At 47.6% G+C, this 22,231-nt stretch overlaps 1 protein-coding gene across 2 annotated transcripts in view; it reads right to left on the reverse strand.

The window, feature by feature from the left end:
* The window catches only part of FAM13C (family with sequence similarity 13 member C), a 284,231-nt gene extending 262,391 nt beyond the window's left edge, over positions 1 to 21,840 (reverse strand). For both annotated transcript variants that reach the window (XM_066600788.1, XM_066600787.1), the window contains exons 1-4: positions 21,701 to 21,840; positions 7,776 to 7,950; positions 6,359 to 6,568; positions 1,771 to 1,954 (exon numbers count right to left, since the gene is read on the reverse strand). In XM_066600788.1, coding sequence (XP_066456885.1) covers positions 1,771 to 1,954; positions 6,359 to 6,568; positions 7,776 to 7,950; positions 21,701 to 21,733 — 602 coding nt within the window. In that variant the 5' untranslated portion in view covers positions 21,734 to 21,840. The remainder of the gene's footprint in view (positions 1 to 1,770; positions 1,955 to 6,358; positions 6,569 to 7,775; positions 7,951 to 21,700) is intronic.
* Between the last annotated feature and the right edge of the window lie 391 nt (positions 21,841 to 22,231).

Here is a 22,231-nt window from a genome sequence, read left to right on the forward strand (position 1 = left end):
AACCATGGCACAAAATCTATGGCTCAGCGAGGGAATTCTGTCTCTGTACAGTATGTAAATGGCCTCTATCCCTGCGACCCCTATTGCAATGCCGCTATCTGTGCTGCCTCCTGCTATGACCCACAGCATAGTTTCATTCAGCGGGAAGAAAAACTGGCAGCGGATACTTCTCCTGGACCAGACAGCAGGAGTCTGGACAGCTGGCGTCCGAGGTTCATCTGTGTACCCCTATTTTAAAATCTTAGATATGGCTGAATATGGTTTAAAGCGACCCTCTGGGTCTGGACGAACAAAGATGGCTGCACTAGCTTCTCTGACTACCTGATGCCCATTGTGCATTAGTCTCAGGCATTACACCAGCTTTGATTAAAGGAGATGTCCCGAGGCAGCAAGTGGGTCTATACACTTCTGTATGGCCATAATAATGCACTTTGTAATGTACATTGTGCATTAATTATGAGCCATACAGAAGTTATAAAAAGTTTTATACTTACCTGCTCCGTTGCTAGCGTCCTCGTCTCCATGGTGCCGACTAATTTTCGCCCTCCGATGGCCAAATTAGCCGCGCTTGCGCAGTCCGGGTCTTCTCCTCTTCTCTATGGGGCTCCGTGTAGCTCCGTGTAGCTCCGCCCCGTCACGTGCCGATTCCAGCCAATCAGGAGGCTGGAATCGGCAATGGACCGCACAGAAGCCCTGCGGTCCATGAAGACAGAGGATCCCGGCGGCCATCTTCAGCAGGTGAGTATGAAGACGCCGGACCGCCGGGATTCAGGTAAGCGCTGTGCGGGTGGTTTTGTTAACCCCTGCATCGGGGTTGTCTCGCGCCGAACGGGGGGGGGGTTTAAAAAAAAAAAAACCCGTTTCGGCGCGGGACATCTCCTTTAAGCAGTGCTGCCAAAATGAGCAGCGCTGGCCAGTCAGCCGCACATAATGTCTTAGGCCTTCTTCACATGACCGTATGCGTTGATACATTCGCTCGTACGCACCGTACGCGCCGTATAATCGTATGACTGAAGATTTGCCACGATCGAGTACCCATCTCTAGTCGCGTATTTCCAGCCACTCACACGGGCTGCTGCTCCGTATTTACAAAAAAGTATGCAGAAGCGCTGAAAACCATTGATCGCTGTAAAATGCTCGGAATGACCAATAATGCTTAATAAGGGCTAACTAAATTTTCCCTGCGACAATACGTGGTACAAATACGCTCATGCGAACTAGCCTTTAGAGAAAAGATGCAGGTCAAGAGCACAAATAACTGCTTCGTAACTATTAGGCCCACCGCCCACGGACGGATTTTCGCTACGGAATTCGTGGCCAGACGCCCACCCCGAATTCCGCAGCAATGTCCGTCCATAGATATGCTATGCTTCCCTGCCCACGAGCGGAAATCAACGGATTTTTTTGTGTGGAAAATTGCACAGATGGCTTCCATTGCAGTCAATGAAAGCCGTCCATCCCGCGGCACCTCCGCAGTGAACATTGCGGAAGTGTCACGGGAATCCGCGTCACAGCCCAGTGCCGGCACATCACGTCCTGCACTGCACACGCGCGCCAGCTGGCTGGCAGAGACACTTTCGTCAGATCCGGACAGGTGAGTATAGGTTCTCTGGGGGGCGCTGGGTCTGATTCTGCTGCGAGATTTCGCAGTCAGAATCCGACCCGGCGGTGGGCATGAGGCCTTACATCGACTAGGGCAGGCATAATATACATTTTATTATATAGTTGGAAGTATACTTTAACTTATTATACAAAGAGAAGCATAAATACCTGAAAAAGCTCGGGCCAAGAACAATAGAGAGATTTTTCAATGTCATTTTGTTTATCTCACTGTAAGAAGCCACTCTAATGAAGAAAGTGCATAGATGGTGAAGCACAAGAAAATGAGTCCAGCTGAGATCCTCAATCAGACGTTTCAGTTGTTTCTTGCATTCATCTTCATCTGATCTGTGTTCTTTGAAGACAAGATATCTTTTTTTTTTTTTTAAAGAACCATTTATTAGGCATTTTCATTTAATACAAGTACAAACAGAAAAAGGAAAGAAACATCAGCAGTATTTCGCAAGATTTGGTCATCAGAACTCTTGTAGTCATTTACAGTTGCAGATACCTTCCTATTTTCTTCCTCCCTACAAAAAATACAGAGCCCAAGTTTCCCGACCTGGGGAATCGCAATAATGGAAAAAAAAAACAAGAACTTCACCCATGACCCGACTGTCAACACAGCGAGCACTCAGTATCCTTGTATATAGGGAGGAGTGAGTGAACAGAGACCTTCAATTTTCCCAGGACAGAAAAGTTAGTCAGATACGCCTGATGCAGTATTAGGGAAGTCAACCCATCAACCCCATATCCGGGCGGGGCAACCTCGGGCCATATAATTCAATTTATACAAAGGGATGACCCCATTTATTTCACGCTGCCAGGCAGCTCTAGTAGGTTTTTTAGGGTGTTTCTAGTTGAGCAATATCACTTTTTTGCATAAAAGAACAGCAGTTTGTATAGAGTGTGTGTTGTTGCGTCAACCGGAATGTCTTCCACAAGGCCGAAAAGACAAATTTCATGATGCAGGATGCGTGGGGCCCCTAGGTGCGTCTCTATAAATTCAAGGATATCCCTAGATCTGCAAAACACAGCATTCCCAAAACGTATCCATGATTGTGCCCGCACTCATCAAGCATCTTGGACAGTCTGCATTGGGAATTAGGCCCATGGTACATAAGCAAGTCGGAGTATAATAGATTCGGCGAAGAAACTAAACTTGAATTAGCCTGTCTCTTGTACTAATCAAGGGTGGACCTGATTTGGCCAGGAGGCCGCTTCAGTCAGCCAAGTCTAGGTCTGGTATATCTGAGCCCATTTTCAAAAGACCCATCTCTCAGTGAAGTAAGATTACTTGCCAGTTGTCTATATAAACAAGAAAGTGGCTTCAGAGTGTTGGCCATCTGTGCCTGCTCTTCTAGCCAGGTAATAGCAAGGGGGATGTTCAGGCCCCCAAATTGAGCTTCGAGGGCACAACGAGGTTGGAAATATCTAAAGAAGGAGTTATTAGGAAGGTTTAATCATATTTGTAATTGCGAAAAGGTGCTAAGAACCCCATTTTCTACCACATCCAAGAGGGTAGTCATTGCATAGCATCTTCAAAAGATAGTGTCTGGCATGTCTTGCTAGTGCCAGAGGTTAGGGTTGCTTCATAGGGGAATGTTATTTTGCTGCCTCATCAGGTATCAAGTGGAGGGCTATATTCCAGACTTTAAGGGTCACCCACATCGGTATAGGCAGGGTAGTTATACGTGAAGTCGGGCTCCTTAGCAATAATCCTCTCAAACTTTGGTCAGGACCTACTATTCTGTGCTCAGGCCCTATCACTAGGTTATAGTCAGTAGAGGACAGTCATCTCCTTGCACATACCAGCTGACTAGCCAGGCAGTAGTAGTGAAAATGAGGAAGGGCTAGTCCCCCACAATTTATGGGTAGGCAGAGAGTTTCCAATTTTTTTCTAGGGGTGGATGCTCGCCACAGTATATGTAGGAGCATGTTTCGTAGAATCATAAAAAAAAACTTTTAGGGATCAAAATAGGTGTGTTCTGGAATATATTTAAAAATTTAGTTAGTAACTTTGATTAGGTTTATACAATCTACTAAGGTCAGTGAAAGTGAAGCCCATTGGGTTGCCATAACTCTTGCCCATTCCAGCAGTGGGGTAAGGGTGTCTGCATAGAAATGGTCCCCACTATCCCAAGGTAAGTAACCCTGTCTGTCCAGCTCAGGGCTGTAAGGAGGGCCAAAGAGGCCACAGGGACAGAAAAGCTTTTTCTTGGTGTTGCCGAGCAATAGTAGTCAATATTTTCTCTGTAGATTAAGTGCTGAGTGATTGGCTTCAGTGAGGTTCGTAATGTAGCAAGCTTCCGCCTTGAAAAGATAATGTTCCAAGCCAAGTTTATCTGGTTGTATGAACAGAGATAGATACGATGAAATAGCACCTACTAAAGACCTTGAAGGCCTCCCAGACCACAGACCTGGATGCTGAAGCAATATTAACTCCCCAGTAGGTCTCCGCCTCCTGATCAGTATAGATACAGACTCCCTGTTGATCTAACCATAGGGGATTAAGTTTCCATGGTGGGCAAGTCCCCATCCCTCTCAAATTGAGAACTAGCTGAAGTGGTGAATGATCGGAGATACCTTAAGGTAAGTAAGAAACATCGCACACCATGAGAAGACACTCCGGGGACCCAAAGCATGCGAAAGTCTATTCTAGAAAAGTAGCCATGAGACACCGAATGGCAAGAGTATGTATTATCAAGCACCACATCTCCTCCAGTAAGAGAAGACCCATACCAGCAGTTTGGTTCCCACCGAGGCTGTTTGACAAAGATGGTCTCGAACCAGGTCCATAAGTTGGATAAAATCTCCCATCATTGTTAATGGGGCTCCGTCCAAGAGCGCCACTTTAGCCATGATTTCATGCAACACTTTAATGCCAGTACCACAAGCATAAGCCCATATGAAGCCTAAGATCACTTATTCGGTAGCTTGCTCAGTGACTCAGTGTAGGAAAAAGACCCATTCAACCACGGAGGATTCCTCCTCTTAAGGCCAGGAGCCCTAAACAAAACTACAGTATATTGAGTTGCAGGCTTAACCTGAGGTTGACCGGCCGAGAGCCGAGAAAGAGGGGGAAAGGTTGATTCACAATGTAGAGCAGTTACATCAGTGCAATTATAAGACATGCGTGAATCAGTCTTGCCCTCAGCATAGCTTACCCTCGAGCACATTTTCCCCCTTCCCCCACAACATATCAATTTAGCAACATATTATATATGCCGAAAAATGGCCCAAAAATTGAAACATACACTATCCTATCAAAAGTAATTGGATACCTGAGCAAGAATCAAAAATAGTATTTATTTACATATGTTAATACTTAGTGGGACCTTCAATTGTCCTCATGACATCAGATACTCTCTGTGGCATACTTTCTACTAATGTCTAATACACTTCAGCTGGTATTACCCTCCATTCATCCTGCAAACAACTGGTGAGTTCTCTTGAAGAAAATGGATGCTGTTTATATTTCCTATCCTGATATTCCAGTTTGTTCCAAAGATGTTCAGTAGGGTTCAGGTCGGGACTCTATACAGGTCAGTCCAATACTGTTACATCCATATCCTCAAACCAACGTAAAACAGCGCTGGATTTGTGACAAGGTGTGTTGTCTTGTTGGAAGTACTGCTGAGCATTCCCAGAGTATTGCCACATTGTTGGCAGCACATTATTGTCTACAATGTCAAGGTACACCTCCATGTTTACAGTTGTTATCACTACAACCAATGGACCAAGACCATGCCATATAAAACATCCCAGACCATAGTGGAATCTCTGCTGTACTTAAATGTTGGCACAACACACTCAGACAAAAAGGGTTCCCCATCATCTTCCACACCCAGGTACGTCCTTCTGATTTGCAAATGGAGTAATGTGATTAGTCACTCCATAGACCATTGCTCAACTGTCCAACGGCTACGCTCCTTGCACCACTGTAGACTGATGCATTTTCTTTGGGAGAACTCACCAGATGTTTGCAGGATGAATGGAGGGAATTGTCAGCTGAAGTGTATCAAATGTTAATAGAAAGTATGCCATGGAAAATACCCAATATCATTAGGGTCAAAGGAAGCCCCACTAAGTATTAACATATGGAAATAAATATTTTTTTTTTATTTTTGCTCAGGTGTCCAATTACTTTTGGTAGAATAGTATATGATAAGAAATGTATTCTTTATACTATCAGCTCACAGCACATATAGCTTAGAGTGTACCGTATGTGCCACAACCTTAGAGGGTACATGAAAGCCCCACTTCTGTCCTGCAACCAATTGCTTCTGCTGAGCAGACTTTTTCCATTCTCAACAGGATGAGGGAGTTATGTAAATTGCTGACTGTTCACATGCCACTTCCTTCCAGAACAGCAAGGTAAGTGCAGTATATTGCAATGGCTTCCTATGGGGCACTTTTATAGGGTACTAGACTGACTCTGTTTGAAGCCTCTGTTGAAGATCCGGCACAAAAGTCCAGACAAAATAGTACAACATTGGTAGTGGAGGAGAAGGTGGGGGTGAAACTTACTTGACTCCCCTAAATCCAGTACTCCATCCAGTGCTGCAGACATGGGCAACACAGGCCTATTAAAGCAGCATGTAGTGTCTTAGACTACCAATGCATACTAATGTACAGTGTGCATTCGGTAGACAGAGAAACCACCTTTGACTATCCTGGACCAGAGGGTTGCTTTAATGGTTATTTGTGAGAAAACCCATTTACGCTATTTGTGTCTCTTCATGGCTGATGTTATTACCTTTGTAAGCAATGATGAAGGATGACTGAGTAGATTCAGGGATAACACCTCCAGGAAGTTCCTTTAAGCCAAGTTTTAGAAGACTTGCTACAGTATGTGTATCGCCTTCTTGTATTAGATCCACCAACTCCCCAGCATCATATTTCGCTTTTAAAGCTATTACTTTCTTTATTGAACCAGAGACTCTAAACAGCCCCTTCTGATCCAAACCTGGAAGAAAGAGGGTTTTTACCATTACAATACTCTCAAAATGGGTTCTCGTAAAATCTGGTACTGGTTCATAGCAAGTAATTACAAATCACCACGGAAAGTATAAAGATGAGTGTTCATGAGGAAAACATGAAAATGGCATCCATATTACACTCTCAAAGACCAAGAGCACGGGATGCTCTAAAGGTTAAAGGGTGTTAGAGTAATCACTTAATTTAGGTGACACTCAAGGGGTATCGTAGCCTGAACAATGAGATATGCCAAATTGTACATACGATGCATCGGAGAAGAATACAGCGAGAAACAGCAAAGTGGTGTTTCAAGATTTGTTTCCCCCTCTGAAACACTTTATTGAGTAAAAGGTGTATATAGAAAAACACACTGTGGCCCGAGCTGATCATGAGCAGACATTGCCTGACTGTCATCCAAATGGTGTAGGGCAAAGGCTTAGGTTCCCCAACTCTGCAGTAATCAAAGGGTTAACAGCCATGATCAGCTGGAGTGCTGATCGCAGTTGCTGCAGGTGGGTGTCAGCTGTAAGAAACAGCGGCACCCTCATTGTATGGAGTTGGAGTGGAGTACATGTTTGCGAACCACCCATAGACCTCTATGGGGCTCTTTGGTGCGCAAATACGCACAAAATAGAGCAAGTCCTATGTTTTGTGGGTGCAAAAAAAAGAAGTGAGATTGAACCTATTGAAATCAATGGGTTCTATTCCCCTCGTTTTGCGGGCAGGATTGCCCTCCGTGCAAAAACAAGCAAAAACATGGTCATCTGTCGAAGCACTAATTAATTGTAATGCAACTGTCACTGCCGATATATATCAGAAAACACTGACAAGACTGAAGATGGTAGTTCATTGCAAAAGGCTGGAATTGATTTCTAAAGGTATCCTGCGTCTGAGCAACTAGTCCCGGCCACATGCTGCACATGACATGGTCAATCTCTTGAAGAGATAGGAATGGTCTTTTCGATGCCTCCTGTCTACAGTGTGACTTGTCATCATCTCTACTTGACAACTATGCTCGAGGCTTAGTCTTCTAGTTTTATTATGATGTCAAGAAAGAAGTCCATAAAGCTACATGAGCAGGATAGATTCAACATACAACTTCCTTCTTCGCTACGTCTTGTACAATGCGAAACTCTACTCGTTGTGGGTTTATGCATTATTTCCTAAATTAATTACATTGCCATCTTGTAACATACCGAAGGTGGACAGATACTGCACGGCCTCCTTTATCAGTGAAGGAATCCCACCTCCCTCTTGTGATTTCTCTTCTGCAGCGGAAACATTAAATGCATCATCTGTGTTCTTCTGCTCCACGTCTCCCGGTGTAATCCTGTTGGAAGGGTTTGTAACTCTCACAGCAGAAAGAGATTGCTGGGACAAAAGAAAGCAAAGCATGAATCATCACAAAAATAATTATATATCAATTACATTGAAATATAACTGGTCAGTTAGGGGGATATAGCGCAATGGGACAACTTTCTTTATATAATGGGGTTTTCCACCATAGGCTATTAAGACATTTCCAAAATACATAACATAAATGTTTGATTGTTGGGGATGCAACCACTGGCACCCCATTGATCTAGAGAATGGTGGTTCCAATTGTGGTCTACCTCGTGGACGCCATGCACGCCTGTTCACTCTCCACTAGGTTGGTTTCTGCATTGTGCAGCCACATTTTATCGTCGGTATTGTGGAAGTAAATCTCAGACTTGCAGTAGTTTAGGCTAAGTTCACTCTAGCGTTTGGCCTTCTTTCAAGGCTTCTGTCTCTTTGTTCTGTTAATGGAGCAGAGAAATGGAAGTAAAACTGAAGTAGATGTTTCAGTTTTTTCCCTATTGATTTCAATGGGTTTTCAAAAAAAAAAAAAACGGAATGTGACAAAACCAACTAGAAAAGTACCAGCAGCTACTTATCTGCAAGTTGCAAACCACCCGACACAGTAGAGCTCCACACTCCAAGTAATCCACTGTGGAACGGAATAAGCAGCACTGCTCACTAGGAGGGGTGAGAATAAATAGCCACTCTGCACCTGAAACAATGGCAGAGTGAATGGAAAACCACATCTCCAGCTTACTCTCAGGCATGGCTAATCCAGCATGCATCCATGCAGCAAGACAGACAGCACCAACAAACCCTGCACATGATGCATTAACCCTTGACCTGCTTAACCAGGTAACCGGACTTTGGCCTGTGTTGAGGCCACCTTGCCACGACGTTGTCGCAACCGACAGGATGTGACAGTAAGGCAGCAGACTAAGGCCGGTTTCAGCCGAGCATATTATGAGTGCATTTCTGCATTCTTAGTAAAGACACGCGTCCCAGCCTGGCCGCAGGGCTTTACTGATCCAAACTTAAAGCATCATAGGGACCTATGATGCTCTAAGTTCAGGTCAGTAAGCTCAGCAGTCAGGTGGGGACACATGTCAGTATTACAGATGCAGAAATATCGAAGTAGCACCAGATGTGGACACCAGTCTTACAAAAATATATACATATTTATTATAAAAAACCTGGGAAATGGGTTGGCAATAGAAGCTACCATTACTGGATAAGCAGTATCCAATGGTTATAGAACTATTGAATGACCAAAGAAAAGGCCCGTTTACGCGCAAAGACAATCTTTCAAATGAATGAAAGATTGAAAGATTTAGCAATCTATTTGCATAAATTGTTAATGGACATTAATGGACAAATTCATCTTCATTTGCATGTAAAAGAGCCTCCAGGAGCTGTTTGCAGAGCCCAGTGTGTGATTTATCACATGCCCAGCTGTGCACACAGCTGCATTGTTCTGTTCATGGCTGGCAGCAGATTACAATGTTATCTGCTACCTCCCATGGAGATAACAGCGTGCAATCTATGAAGAGATACTTTATATCCCACTAGCTGAATGTTGAATTTTAAATTCACCTTAAAATCATTGTTCAAACAAAAAGTTCACAATGCCCACATTTACATGTAACGATTAACGCTCATTTTCGGTTGTTTGAACAAATTTTGAGCGATAACCGTTATGTGTAAATGGGCCTTAACTCTAACTAAAGATATGCACAACTCTAATGTGTGCAGAATATTATAACAATCTTGTATAAATCACAAAATTCAGCAATACACCTCAATTATAAAATACATGGTAGTCCCACCAAACATTTCAACCCAGGAGTTGCGGTCACCCACACATAATCCAAAAGTAACGCAAATGTCCAAAATCTTGTCTGCAACTGACGGATGAATATGTATTTCCTTGGCAGTGGCTCGAACCTGCGTGTTTGGTACCATAGTGTAGGTGAAGCGTCTTTGCATGTCTGTTGGGGGTACCCTGATACACAGAGCAGCAGGACAATGTGGACTCTCTGTAACAGTCTCTCTAGCTGTAGTCTCTGCAGCTATTTCTCTCAGTGATGTTGGTTCTGACTCGTTATGGGGCCGCACTTCTCTGTTACAGGCTCCCTTATTTCTCATGTCACTGGCCCTCATTAGCAGGTGCAGAATCTCAAGGACACGTCTCAATCATCTCCCTCAGCCAACTCTTCACTTTTCTTGCAGTTCTCTCTCTGCAATGCAGTCTCTCAAGATTGATTACCACTGGGATCGCTCTCTTGCTTGTCGGTCTCTCACCAGCGTCTGGCTCCTACAGTTCCGACCCAAGAGCCTGTGCAGGTCTCTATCATCCCCAGTCCACCAGACATCCCACCTGATACAATGGGAAGTAATATGCAATGCTTCGTAGAGCAATACACAAAATGCAGCAATATATGATGGCTAGTAGAGGTTTCCCTTAAACCACCCCACAAAACATCATCTGAGGCCTTACAGAAATGCACCCTTAATACTCTCATCTGAAACCAGACGAAGGCCCCATTCAAATTTGCATTTGGGCTCTGTTAGGGCTTTAATGTGGCCTAAATGCTAGTTTTAACTCCTCCTAAGCCCTTCTCCACATGAGTGTGTTTGCATGTTTTTGCACAAGAAAAATCTGTGCACGCTAAACACAGAGAATAGCATTCATTTATGTCAAAGGGTTAATTTGCAGAAGCCCCCCCTATAGTTTGCTTCACATATAGCAGAAAGACACTGCAGCAATACTGTCTACAGCATTCATCCTGGCCATATTTGATGCATCTTCAGGCACATGCATTCACGCGGCCGTTTCTTTATTTTCCACTGACTTTCACAGACAGAATCTGATGGTGGGATTAGTCAGTTTTCCTGGATAAATATATAGTAGTACATGACACGCTTGTCTGCCTCATCTGAAGTTTGGCACAGTTAACCTGTTCATCCTCTGAGTTGGGAATGAAACAAGTTCGGGAGCCAAGTCTGCTGCATACCTGCATACCCTGCAGGTGACATCTGTTGGAAACAGCTGACACCAGCATCAAACAGCCAGCATTAGAACTATCCATCCACGATGTTTGACAGATTGCATGTACTGCCAATCCTGACCAGCCATGTAAGCCATCAGCTGGATGGGGGGTCCCCCTCCGAGTCATCATCAACCCCCTTCCCCTCCCCCATAATATGATTGAAGGGTGCTGCTAATGGTTGGCATAGCAGCCCAGGACTTAGTGAAGACTCCCTGGGACGCCATATGTATAAGCCTAGTTGAATGTTAAAAACATAATATATTGAAGTATTGCAGTATATTGTAGAAGCAATCAAATGATCACAAGGAGAAGTCCACCCAGGGGACTAAAAGATGTAAAATGAAGTCACATAAAACATTTTAAAATAAAAAAATATATATTAAAAGCTAAAAAAAAAACTTTTCTCATTCTTTCCACAGAACAACCTAAGCAATAAAAAAAACACACAATTGGTACTATTGGCACATCCGGAAAAGCCTGAACTATGTAAATATAACATTATTTATCTCAAATAGTGAATGCTTAAGAAATGGGACTTTTAGCAAAGTTTCACCTGAAACAGGCTTCTACATTTTCGGTTCACTCAACACCACTCCAGAACCATATTCATGTCAGTCTCTACTTCTGGAGCAAACAGCTGATTGTCGGGAATCCCAAGTGACAGACTCCCTCTGATCAACTATTAGAGGCCTGCCCTAAGGATAGGTCATGAATAGTGATAGCCCTGGACAACCCCTTTAAAGGTCCAGTGCAAAATAATTCAGCAATTCAAATGTATGGTACAATGCCTACAGTAAAGTGTATGCAGTAGAGATGAGCGAGCACTAAATGCTCGGGTGCTCGTTACTCGAGTCGAACTTTTCACGATGCTCGAGGGTTCGTTTCGAGTAACGAACCCCATTGAAGTCAATGGGCGACTCGAGCATTTTTGTATGTCACCGATGCTCGCTAAGGTTTTCATTTGTGAAAATCTGTGAAATTCAAGAAAGTGATGGGAACAACACAGAAACAGATAGGGCAGGCGAGGGGCTACATGTTGGGCTGCATCTCAAGTTCCCAGGTCCCACTATTCAGCCACAATAGCGGCAAGAGTGCCCCCCCCAACAATTTTTACTTCTGAAAAACCCTCATTAGCAAGGCATACCTTAGCTAAGCACCACACTACCTCCAACAAAGCACAATCACTGCCTGCATGACACTCCACTGCCACTTCTCCTGGGCAACATGCTGCCCCCCCCCCCCCCCCCCGCACGACCCAGTGTCCACAGCGCACACCAAAGTGTCCCTGCGCAGCCTTCAGCTGCCCTCATGGCACACGCTGGCCTCATAGCCACACCACCCTCATGTCTATTTATAAGTGTGTCTGCCATGAGGAGGAACCGCAGGCACACACTGCAGAGGGTTGGCAGGGCCAGGCAGCGACCCTCTTTAAAAGGGGCGGGGCGATAGCCCACAATGCTGTACAGAAGCAATGAGAACTCCAATCCTGTGCCACCTCCATCAGGAGCTGCACACGTGGGCATAGCAATGGGGAACCCATGTACCACACACTATTCATTCTGTCAAGGTGTCGCATTGCTCAATCCACACTGCAAGGGGAAAGCCGTCTGGGCTCTGCCCCCTACCCAAGTCAGTCAGTGTCTTTGTGCCAGACAGGTCAAACACCGCGATGAGAGCTAAGTTTGCACCAACAGCATAGGTGGGTCCTAGGAAACCCAAGACATGAACAAAAAATTGATCTGACCAGCCAAACATGGCAGACTTGCACCGCGGCCACGACATAGGCCTCGGCCCCCAGCTTCAGCAACCCTAGGCAGGAAGCAGACTTTCACTGCACCCAGGACATAGGCCTCTGCACAAACCCTCAGCAATCGCGGGCCTACAGCGGACACCAATGCTAGCATAGCTGTGCACGTCTCATTAGGGCTGTATTGCTCCTGTAGTTTGTCCCAATGCAGTGCCCCGGATAGTAGAGCTAATGTCAGATTAAATATAGGTGGGCTTCGGCCCACACTGCATGCCCCAGTCAGACCGGGGTTTTTTATAAATAGTCACAGGCAGGTACAACTCCGCAACGGGAATTCCGTGTGCACCGACAGCATGGGTGGCTCCCTGGAACCCACCGGCGGTACATAAACAAATCCCATTGCAGTGCCCAGCACAGCTGAGGTAACGTCAGGTTTAATGCAGGTGGGCTTCGGCCCACACTGCATGCCCCAGTCAGACTGGGGTTCTTTATAAGTAGACACATACAGTTACGACTCCGTGTGGACCGACAGCATAGGTGGGTCCCAGGAAGCCACCGACGGCACATAAATATATCCCATTGCAGTGTCCTGGAAAGCAAAGCTAACGTCAGATTAAATGCAGGTGGGCTTCGGCCCACACTGCATGCCCCAGTCAGACTGGGGTTTTTTATAAATAGTCACAGGCAGGTACAACTCCGCAATGGGAATTCCGTGTGGACCGACAGCATGGGTGGCTCCCTGGAACGCATCGGCGGTACATATATAAATCCCATTGCAGTGCCCAGCACAGCTGAGGTAACGTCAGGTTTAATGCAGGTGGGCTTCGGCCCACACTGCATGCCCCAGTCAGACTGGGGTTCTTTATAAGTAGACACATGCAGTTACGACTCCGTGTGGACCGACAGCATAGGTGGGTCCCAGGAAGCCACCGACGGCACATAAATATATCCCATTGCAGTATCCTGGACAGCAAAGCTAACGTCAGATTAAATGCAGGTGGGCTTCGGCCCACACTGCATGCCCTAGTCAGACCGGGGTTTTTTATAAATAGTCACAGGCAGGTACAACTCTGCAATGGGAATTCCGTGTGGACCGACAGCATGGGTGGCTCCCTGGAACCCACCGGTGGTACATATATAAATCCCATTGCAGTGCCCAGCACAGCTGAGGTAACGTCAGGTTTAATGCAGGTGGGCTTCGGCCCACACTGCATGCCCCAGTCAGATAGGGGTTCTTTATAAGTAGACACATGCAGTTACAACTCCGTGTCGACCGACAGCATAGGTGGGTCCCAGGAAGCCACCGACGGCACATAAATATATCCCATTGCAGTGTCCTGGACTGCAAAGCTAACGTCAGATTAAATGCAGGTGGGCTTCAGCCCACACTGCATGCCCTAGTCAGACCGGGGTGTTTTATAAATAGTCACAGGCAGGTACAACTCCGCAATGGGAATTCCGCGTGGACCGACAGCATGGGTGGCTCCCTGGAACCCACCGGTGGTACATATATAAATCCCATTGCAGTGCCCAGCACAGCGGAGGTAACGTCAGGTTTAATGCAGGTGGGCTTCAGCCCACACTGCATGCCCCAGTCAGACTGGGGTTCTTTATAAGTAGACACATGCAGTTACAACTCCGTGTCGACCGACAGCATAGGTGGGTCCCAGGAAGCCACCGGCGGTACATAAATATATCCCATTGCAGTGCCCTGGACAGCAAAGCTAACGTCAGATTAAATGCAGGTGGGCTTCGGCCCACACTGCATGCCCCAGTCAGACTGGGGTTTTTTATAAGTAGACACAGGCAGGTACAACTCCCTATTGTGAAGTCCGTGTGGACCGACAGCATGGGTGGCTCCCTGGAACCCACCGGCGGTACATATATAAATCCCATTGCAGTGCCCAGCACAGCTGAGGTAACGTCAGGTATAATGCAGGTGGGCTTCGGCCCACACTGCATGCCCCAGTCAGACTGGGGTTCTTTATAAGTAGACACATGCAGTTACAACTCCGTGTAGACCGACAGCATAGGTGGGTCCCAGGAAGCCACCGGCGGTACATAAATATATCCCATTGCATTGCCCAGCACAGCTGAGGTAACGTCCGATTAAATGCAGGTGGTCTTCGGCTCACACTGCATGCCCCAGTCAGACCGGGGTTTTAATACATAGACACTGGCAGGTACAAATCCCTAATGTGAAGTCCCTGTGGACCCACAGCATGGGTGGCTCCCTGGAACCCATCGGCGGTACATAAATGTATCCCATTGCAGTGCCCTGCTCAGCAGAGCTAACGTCACATACAATACAGGTGTGCTTCGGCCCACAGTGCATGCCCCAGTCAGAGTGGTAATATGTACCTTAACAGTAACCGCGTTGGTGGGAATGTGGTGGCGACTGAGGAACCTAGTAGTGCGGTTTTATTTAGTTGGTTTTCGGAATGTGGCCAGGATTAAGTGGGCCGTGGCGGGGGGATGGTGGGGGGGCTCTCTTGTTGTGTCAGTAAAGGTGAAATTCTTGGACTGCCACCAGACAGACCAATGCAAAGGTATTTGGCAAGAATGTTTTCATTGTTGGAGGAGAAGGAGGATGTTTTTGAGGCACTACGTGTCCTCTCCACGTGTCCGTGGTTATATGCACCTTAACAGTAACCGCGTTGGTGGGAAATGGCCTCGCCACCATCATGTCTTTGGGAAGCCTCCGTTTCCACACCCCAGTGACATAGCATTAGCAGCGGTATAGGCAGAGCCCAGAATTAGTAACATTTCAGCGGTAGCATTAGGGACAGGCCCCAGTAACATATCACTAGCAGCATTATAGGGGGAGCACAGTATTAGTTCCATTTCAGTAGTAGTAGCAGTCCAGACAGGCCCCAGTAACAATTCCGAAGCAGCAGTATAGGGGGAGCACAGTATTAGTTCCATTTCAGTAGTAGTAGCAGTCAAGACAGGCCCCAGTAACAATTCCAAAGCTGCAGTATAGGGGGAGCGCAGTCTTAGTTCCATTTCAGTAGTAGTAGCAGTCTAGACAGGCCCCAGTAACAATTCTGAAGCAGCAGTATAGGGGGAGCACAGTATTAGTTCCATTTCAGTAGTAGTAGCAGTCAAGACAGGCCACAGTAACATTCCCGTTGCAGCAGTTTAGGGAGATAACAGTCTCTTTCACATTTCAGTAGTTGCAGTATAGACAAGGCCCCAGTTACATTTATGTAGCAAAAGTGTGGGCCAACCCTACACACCTTGCTGTACCATGAGTGCAGGCGAAGCCCATAAAAATTACTAGGATTACACTGTAGGCGAGGGCCCAAAAAAATTGGTGTACCAACAGTACTAATGTACCTCAGAAAAATTGCCCATGCCCAACCAAGAGGGCAGGTGAAACCCATTAATCGCTTTGGTTACTGTGGCTTAATTTGTAACTAGGCCTGGAGGCAGCCCAGTTAAAATAAAAATTGGTTCAGGTGCAAGTTTCAACGCTTTAATGAGAATTGAAACGTATAAACATTGTTTACTAAAGTCATATGACTGAGCCTTGTGGGCCTAAGAAAAATTGCCCGTTCGGCGTGATTACGTGAGGTTTCAGGAGGAGGAGCAGGAGGAGGAGGAGGAATATAATACACAGATTGATGAAGCTAAAAGGTCCCCGTTTTTGATGGGGATAGAGAACGATGCTTCCATCCGCGGGTGCAGCCTACGTATTGCTTAGGTATCGCTGCTGTCCGCTGGTGGAGAAGAGAAGTCTGGGGAAATCCAGGCTTTGTTCATCTTGATGAGTGTAAGCCTGTCGGCACTGTCGGTTAACAGGCGGGTACGCTTATCTGTGATGATTCCCCCAGCCGCACTAAACACCCTCTCTGACAAGACGCTAGCCGCAGGACAAGCAAGCACCTCCAGGGCATACAGCGTGAGTTCAGGCCACGTGTCCAGCTTCGACACCCAGTAGTTGTAGGGAGCAGAGGCGTCACGGAGGACGGTCGTGCGATCGGCTATGTACTCCCTCACCATCCTTTTACAGTGCTCCCGCCGACTCAGCCTTGACTGGGGAGCGGTGACACAGTCTTGCTGGGGAGCCATAAAGCTGGCCAGGCCCTTAAAGACTGTTGCACTGTCTGGGCTGTACATGCTGCTCGATCTACGCACCTCCCCTGCTACATGGCCCTCGGAACTGCGCCTTCTGCCACTAGCGCTGTCGGATGGGAATTTTACCATCAGCTTGTCCGCCAGGGTCCTGTGGTATAGCAACACTCTCGAACCCCTTTCCTCTTCGGAAATGAGACTGGGAAGGTTCTCCTTATAGCGTGGGTCGAGCAGTGTGTACACCCAGTAATCCGTAGTGGCCAGAATGCGTTGAATGCGAGGGTCACGAGAAAGGCATCCTAACATGAAGTCAGCCATGTGTGCCAGGGTACCTGTACGCAACACATGGCTGTCCTCACTAGGAAGATCACTTTCAGGATCCTCCTCCTCCTCCTCCTCCTCCTCCTCCTCCTCAGGCCATACACGCTGAAATGATGACAGGCAACCAGCATGGGTACCGTCAGCAGTGGGCCAAGCTGTCTCTTCCCCCTCCTCCTCATCCTCCTCATCCTCCTCCTCCTCCTCCTCCTGAACGCGCTGAGATATAGACAGGAGGGTGCTCTGACTATCCAGCGACATACTGTCTTCCCCCGGCTCTGTTTCCGAGCGCAAAGCGGCTGCCTTTATGGTTTGCAGGGAACTTCTCAAGATGCATAGCAGAGGAATGGTGACGCTAATGATTGCAGCATCGCCGCTCACCACCTGGGTAGACTGATCAAAGTTTCGAAGGACCTGGCAGATGTCTGCCAACCAGGCCCACTCTTCTGAAAAGAATTGAGGAGGCTGACTCCCACTGCGCCGCCCATGTTGGAGTTGGTATTCCACGATAGCTCTACGCTGCTCATAGAGCCTGGCCAACATGTGGAGCGTAGAGTTCCACCGTGTGGGCACGTCGCACAGCAGTCGGTGCACTGGCAGATTAAAGTGATGTTGCAGGGTGCGCAGGGTGGCAGCGTCCGTGTGGGACTTGCGGAAATGTGCGCAGAGCCGGCGCACCTTTACGAGCAGGTCTGACAAGCGTGGGTAGCTTTTCAGAAAGCGCTGAACCACCAAATTAAAGACGTGGGCCAGGCATGGCACGTGCGTGAGGCTGCCGAGCTGCAGAGCCGCCACCAGGTTACGCCCGTTGTCACACACGACCATGCCCGGTTGGAGGCTCAGCGGCGCAAGCCAACGGTCCGTCTGCTCTGTCAGACCCTGCAGCAGTTCGTGGGCCGTGTGCCTCCTATCTCCTAAGCTGAGTAGTTTCAGCACGGCCTGCTGACGCTTGCCCACCGCTGTGCTGCCACGCCGCGCGACACCGACTGCTGGCGACGTCCTGCTGCTGCTGACACATCTAGATTGCGAGACAGAGGTTGAGGAGGAGGAGGAGGAGGAGGGTGCTTTAGTGGAAGAAGCATACACCGCCGCAGATACCACCACCGAGCTGGGGCCCGCAATTCTGGGGGTGGGTAGGACGTGAGCGGTCCCAGGCTCTGACTCTGTCCCAGCCTCCACTAAATTCACCCAATGTGCCGTCAGGGAGATGTAGTGGCCCTGCCCGCCTGTGCTTGTCCACGTGTCCGTAGTTAAGTGCACCTTGCCACTAACCGCAGTGGTGAGGGCGCGTACAATGTTGCGGGAGACGTGGTCGTGCAGGGCTGGGACGGCACATCGGGAAAAGTAGTGGCGACTGGGAACTGAGTAGCGCGGGGCCGCCGCCGCCATCATAGCTTTGAAGGACTCCGTTTCCACAACCCTATACGGCAGCATCTCAAGGCTGATAAATTTGGCTATGTGGACGGTTAACGATTGAGCGTGCGGGTGCGTGGTGGCGTACTTGCGCTTGCGCTCCAACACTTGCGCTAGCGACGGCTGGACTGTGCGGTGCGAGACATTGGTGGATGGGGCCGAGGACAGCGGAGGTGAGGCTGTGGGTGCAGGCCATGAGACGGTTGTGCCTGTGTCCTGAGAGGGAGGTTGGATCTCAGTGGCAGGTTGGGGCACAGGGGGAGAGGCAGCGGTGCAAACCGGAGGCGGTGAACGGCCTTCGTCCCACCTTGTGGGGTGCTTGGCCATCATATGTCTGCGCATGCTGGTGGTGGTCAGGCTGTTGGTGGTGGCTCCCTGGCTGATCTTGGCGCGACAAAGGTTGCACACCACTGTTCGTCGGTCGTCAGGCGTCTCTGTGAAAAACTGACAGACCTTAGAGCACCTCGGCCTCTGCAGGGTGGCATGGCGCGAGGGTGTGCTTTGGGAAACACTTGGTGGATTATTCGGTCTGGCCCTGCCTCTACCCCTGGCCACCGCACTGCCTCTTGCAACCTGCCCTGCTGATGCCCTTGCCTCCCCCTCTGAAGACCTGTCCTGTGTAGGCGTTGCACACCAGGTGGGGTCAGTCACCTCATCGTCCTGCTGCTCTTCCTCCGAATCCTCTGTGCGCTGCTCCCTTGGACTTACTGCCCTTACTACTACCTCACTGCAAGACAACTGTGTCTCATCGTCATCGTCCTCCTCACCCACAGAAAGTTCTTGAGACAGTTGGCGGAAGTCCCCAGCCTCTTCCCCCGGACCCCGGGAACTTTCGAATGGTTGGGCATCAGTGACGATAAACTCCTCTGATGGGAGAGGAACCACTCCTGCCCAATCTAAGCAGGGGCCCGAGAACAGTTCCTGGGAGTGTTCCCGCTCCTGAGCAGGTGTCATTGTAGTGGAGTGAGGAGGCTGGGAGGAAGGAGGAGCAGCAGACAGAGGATTCGGATTTGCAGCACTGGACAGCGCAGAACTGTGGGTGGATGATAGCTTGCTCGAAGCACTTTCTGCCATCCAGGACAGGACCTGCTCACACTGCTCATTTTCTAATAAAGGTCTCCCGCGTGGACCCATTAATTGGGCGATGAATGTGGGGACGCCAGAAACGTGCCTCTCTCCTAATCGCGCAGCAGTCGGCTGCGACACACCTGGATCAGGAGCTCGGCCTGTGCCCACACCCTCACTTGGCCCTCCGCGTCCTCGGCCACGTCCACGTCCACGTCCTCTAGGCTTACCCCTACCCCTCAGCATGCTGTATTACCAGTGATTTGATTTCCCAGGCAGGAAATAAATTGGCGCAAGCCTGCAGGCCAAATATAATGTTTTCGCTTTTTTGCGAACGGAAGACCCCACTGCGTGTATTCAATGAACAAGAAGTTTAATATCTGTGGTGTGGCCCTCAAAAAGTGTCACACAAGTATAGTGTAGCAGAGTTATTAACTCTAGCAGAGCAGGTATTTGCCAGTCAGGAAAGACAATGGCGCTAGGCTGCAGTAAAGCGTAGCTGGTTGCGTCTGATTTTTGTACGTAGTACACGCAGCACACACGTACACGCAGACCTTAGGACTGACACAGGCAGGCCAAATATAATTTCTTTTCCTTTTTAGCTTAGGGAAGCACCCACTGCGTATATTCAATGAACAAGAAGTTTAATATCTGTGGTGTGGCCCTCAAAAAGTGTCACACAACTATAGTGTAGCAGAGTTATTAACACTAGCAGAGCAGGTATTTGCCAGTCAGGAAAGACAATGGCGCTAGGCTGCAGTAAAGCGTAGCTGGTTGCGTCTGATTTTTGTACGTTGTACACGCAGCACACACGTACACGGAGACCTTAGGACTGACACAGGCAGGCCAAATATAATTTCTTTTCCTTTTTAGCAAAGGGAAGACCCCACTGCGTGTATTCAATGAATAATAAATGTCTTCTTGCCCTGCCTACACAATTCTATCCCTGTAGTATTAATGCCGGGTGCAATGCTCTGCACAGCCGGTTTTGAGAAGAAAAAAAAATATGCAACACTGCTAACAGCAGCCTGGACAGTACTGCACACGGATAGAAGTGGCCCTAGAAAGGACCGTTGGGGTTCTTGAAGCCTACACTAACTCCTAACACTCTCCCTGCCTAACCCCCACTTCTGTCCCTATTGCTGGGCGCAATGCTCTGCAGATCCAATTTTGGACAAAAAAAAAAATAATTACTGTGCTAACACAGTACTGCACACTAGTAGATGTGGCCCTGAGAAGGGCCGTTGGGGTTCTTGAAGCCTACACTGACTCCTAACGCTCTCCCTACAGCAGCACCAGCAGCAGCACTTTCCCTCAGCTAAGTCACAAGGCATCTGTGGCGAGCCGCGGGAGGGGCCGATTTTTATACTCGGGTGACACCTGATCTCGCCAGCCACTCACAGCAGGTGGGTGGTATAGGGCTTGAACATCACAGGGGGAAGTTGTAATGCCTTCCCTGTCTTTCAATTGGCCAGAAAAGCGCGCAAACGTCTCAGAGAGGAAACTGAAAGTAACCGGAACACCGCGTGGTGCTCGTTACGAGTAACGAGCATCCCGAACACCCTAATATTCGCACGAATATCAAGCTCGGACGAGTACGTTCGCTCATCTCTAGTTATCTGCTCTGACAATCATCATATGGGCACGCACTTACATTTGCTTTAGAAGTACACACATTACCTGAAGTTCTTTATCACCCACATACATTCAGAAATATACATATTGCAAGGAGCAAAGTGCCAAGAGGAAATCAGATTCCAACCATAGGCTACCATATTGACTAGTAATATGCGTTCTCATGATCCCGGTCTTACAAGAGTATGATCCCCATATTTGTAGTGGTACAACAGGAAGCCGTGCCACCAATATATAAAAAACTGCAAAATATATGTGTTAAATGCTGTTTGACCATGTTTTAATGACGCTTTTAATGCAAGAAGAATGTTCCTATAGTTGAGCACTGCATTGCACCTCAAAACTGCACATATTGTAGTACATGTGTTTAAAGCGCCACTGTTTTTCCCATTGAAGTCAATGCGTAAAACTGCCCATCGCCAACATAAAGAAACCTGATGCATTACACTAACACAAAGGTAACTAGTAAGAATGATTATACAAAGTTACTACTTACACATCCTGATATGGAAACCCCTGATCCCATCATAAGAAAAAGATGCCTGAGCCATACGACTTTCCTATATGTGTTTTAGAAGTTTCCATTGCCTGCCCTATAGTCTGGAAATCCACATGGAATCTGCTATCATTTTAATATGTAACAAGTAAAAGAAAAGTTCCTAAATACTTGTTTGTTGTGTTTGGGAATTGCAGTCAAACCCTTGTTGCTACTGCAGGTCACATGCCTGAGGCTCAATCACCGGTCGAACAATAGTCCTGTCTCCATGGAACTGCATTGATAAAGCCACACAGACACCTCAGACCAGGAGCTGCTTCCTTCACTTGTGTAATCAGACTCAGTAATTATAATAAAGCTTTAAACAATCACTGTATATACAGTAAAGCTCCGGCGTCTACTGCTACTTATCTGCCATGCGAGCAAATATGGAGGTGGTTGTTAAAGCAAAAAGCTAAAAAATGTAAAAAGTGTCAAAATGTGATTGTTCTCAGTAAGACCGCCTTCACACGGGCGTGAAAATCGTGCGAG

Source organism: Eleutherodactylus coqui, chromosome 4 (assembly GCF_035609145.1).
Source record: "Eleutherodactylus coqui strain aEleCoq1 chromosome 4, aEleCoq1.hap1, whole genome shotgun sequence".
In the NCBI taxonomy this organism is placed as follows: Eukaryota; Metazoa; Chordata; class Amphibia; order Anura; family Eleutherodactylidae; genus Eleutherodactylus; species Eleutherodactylus coqui.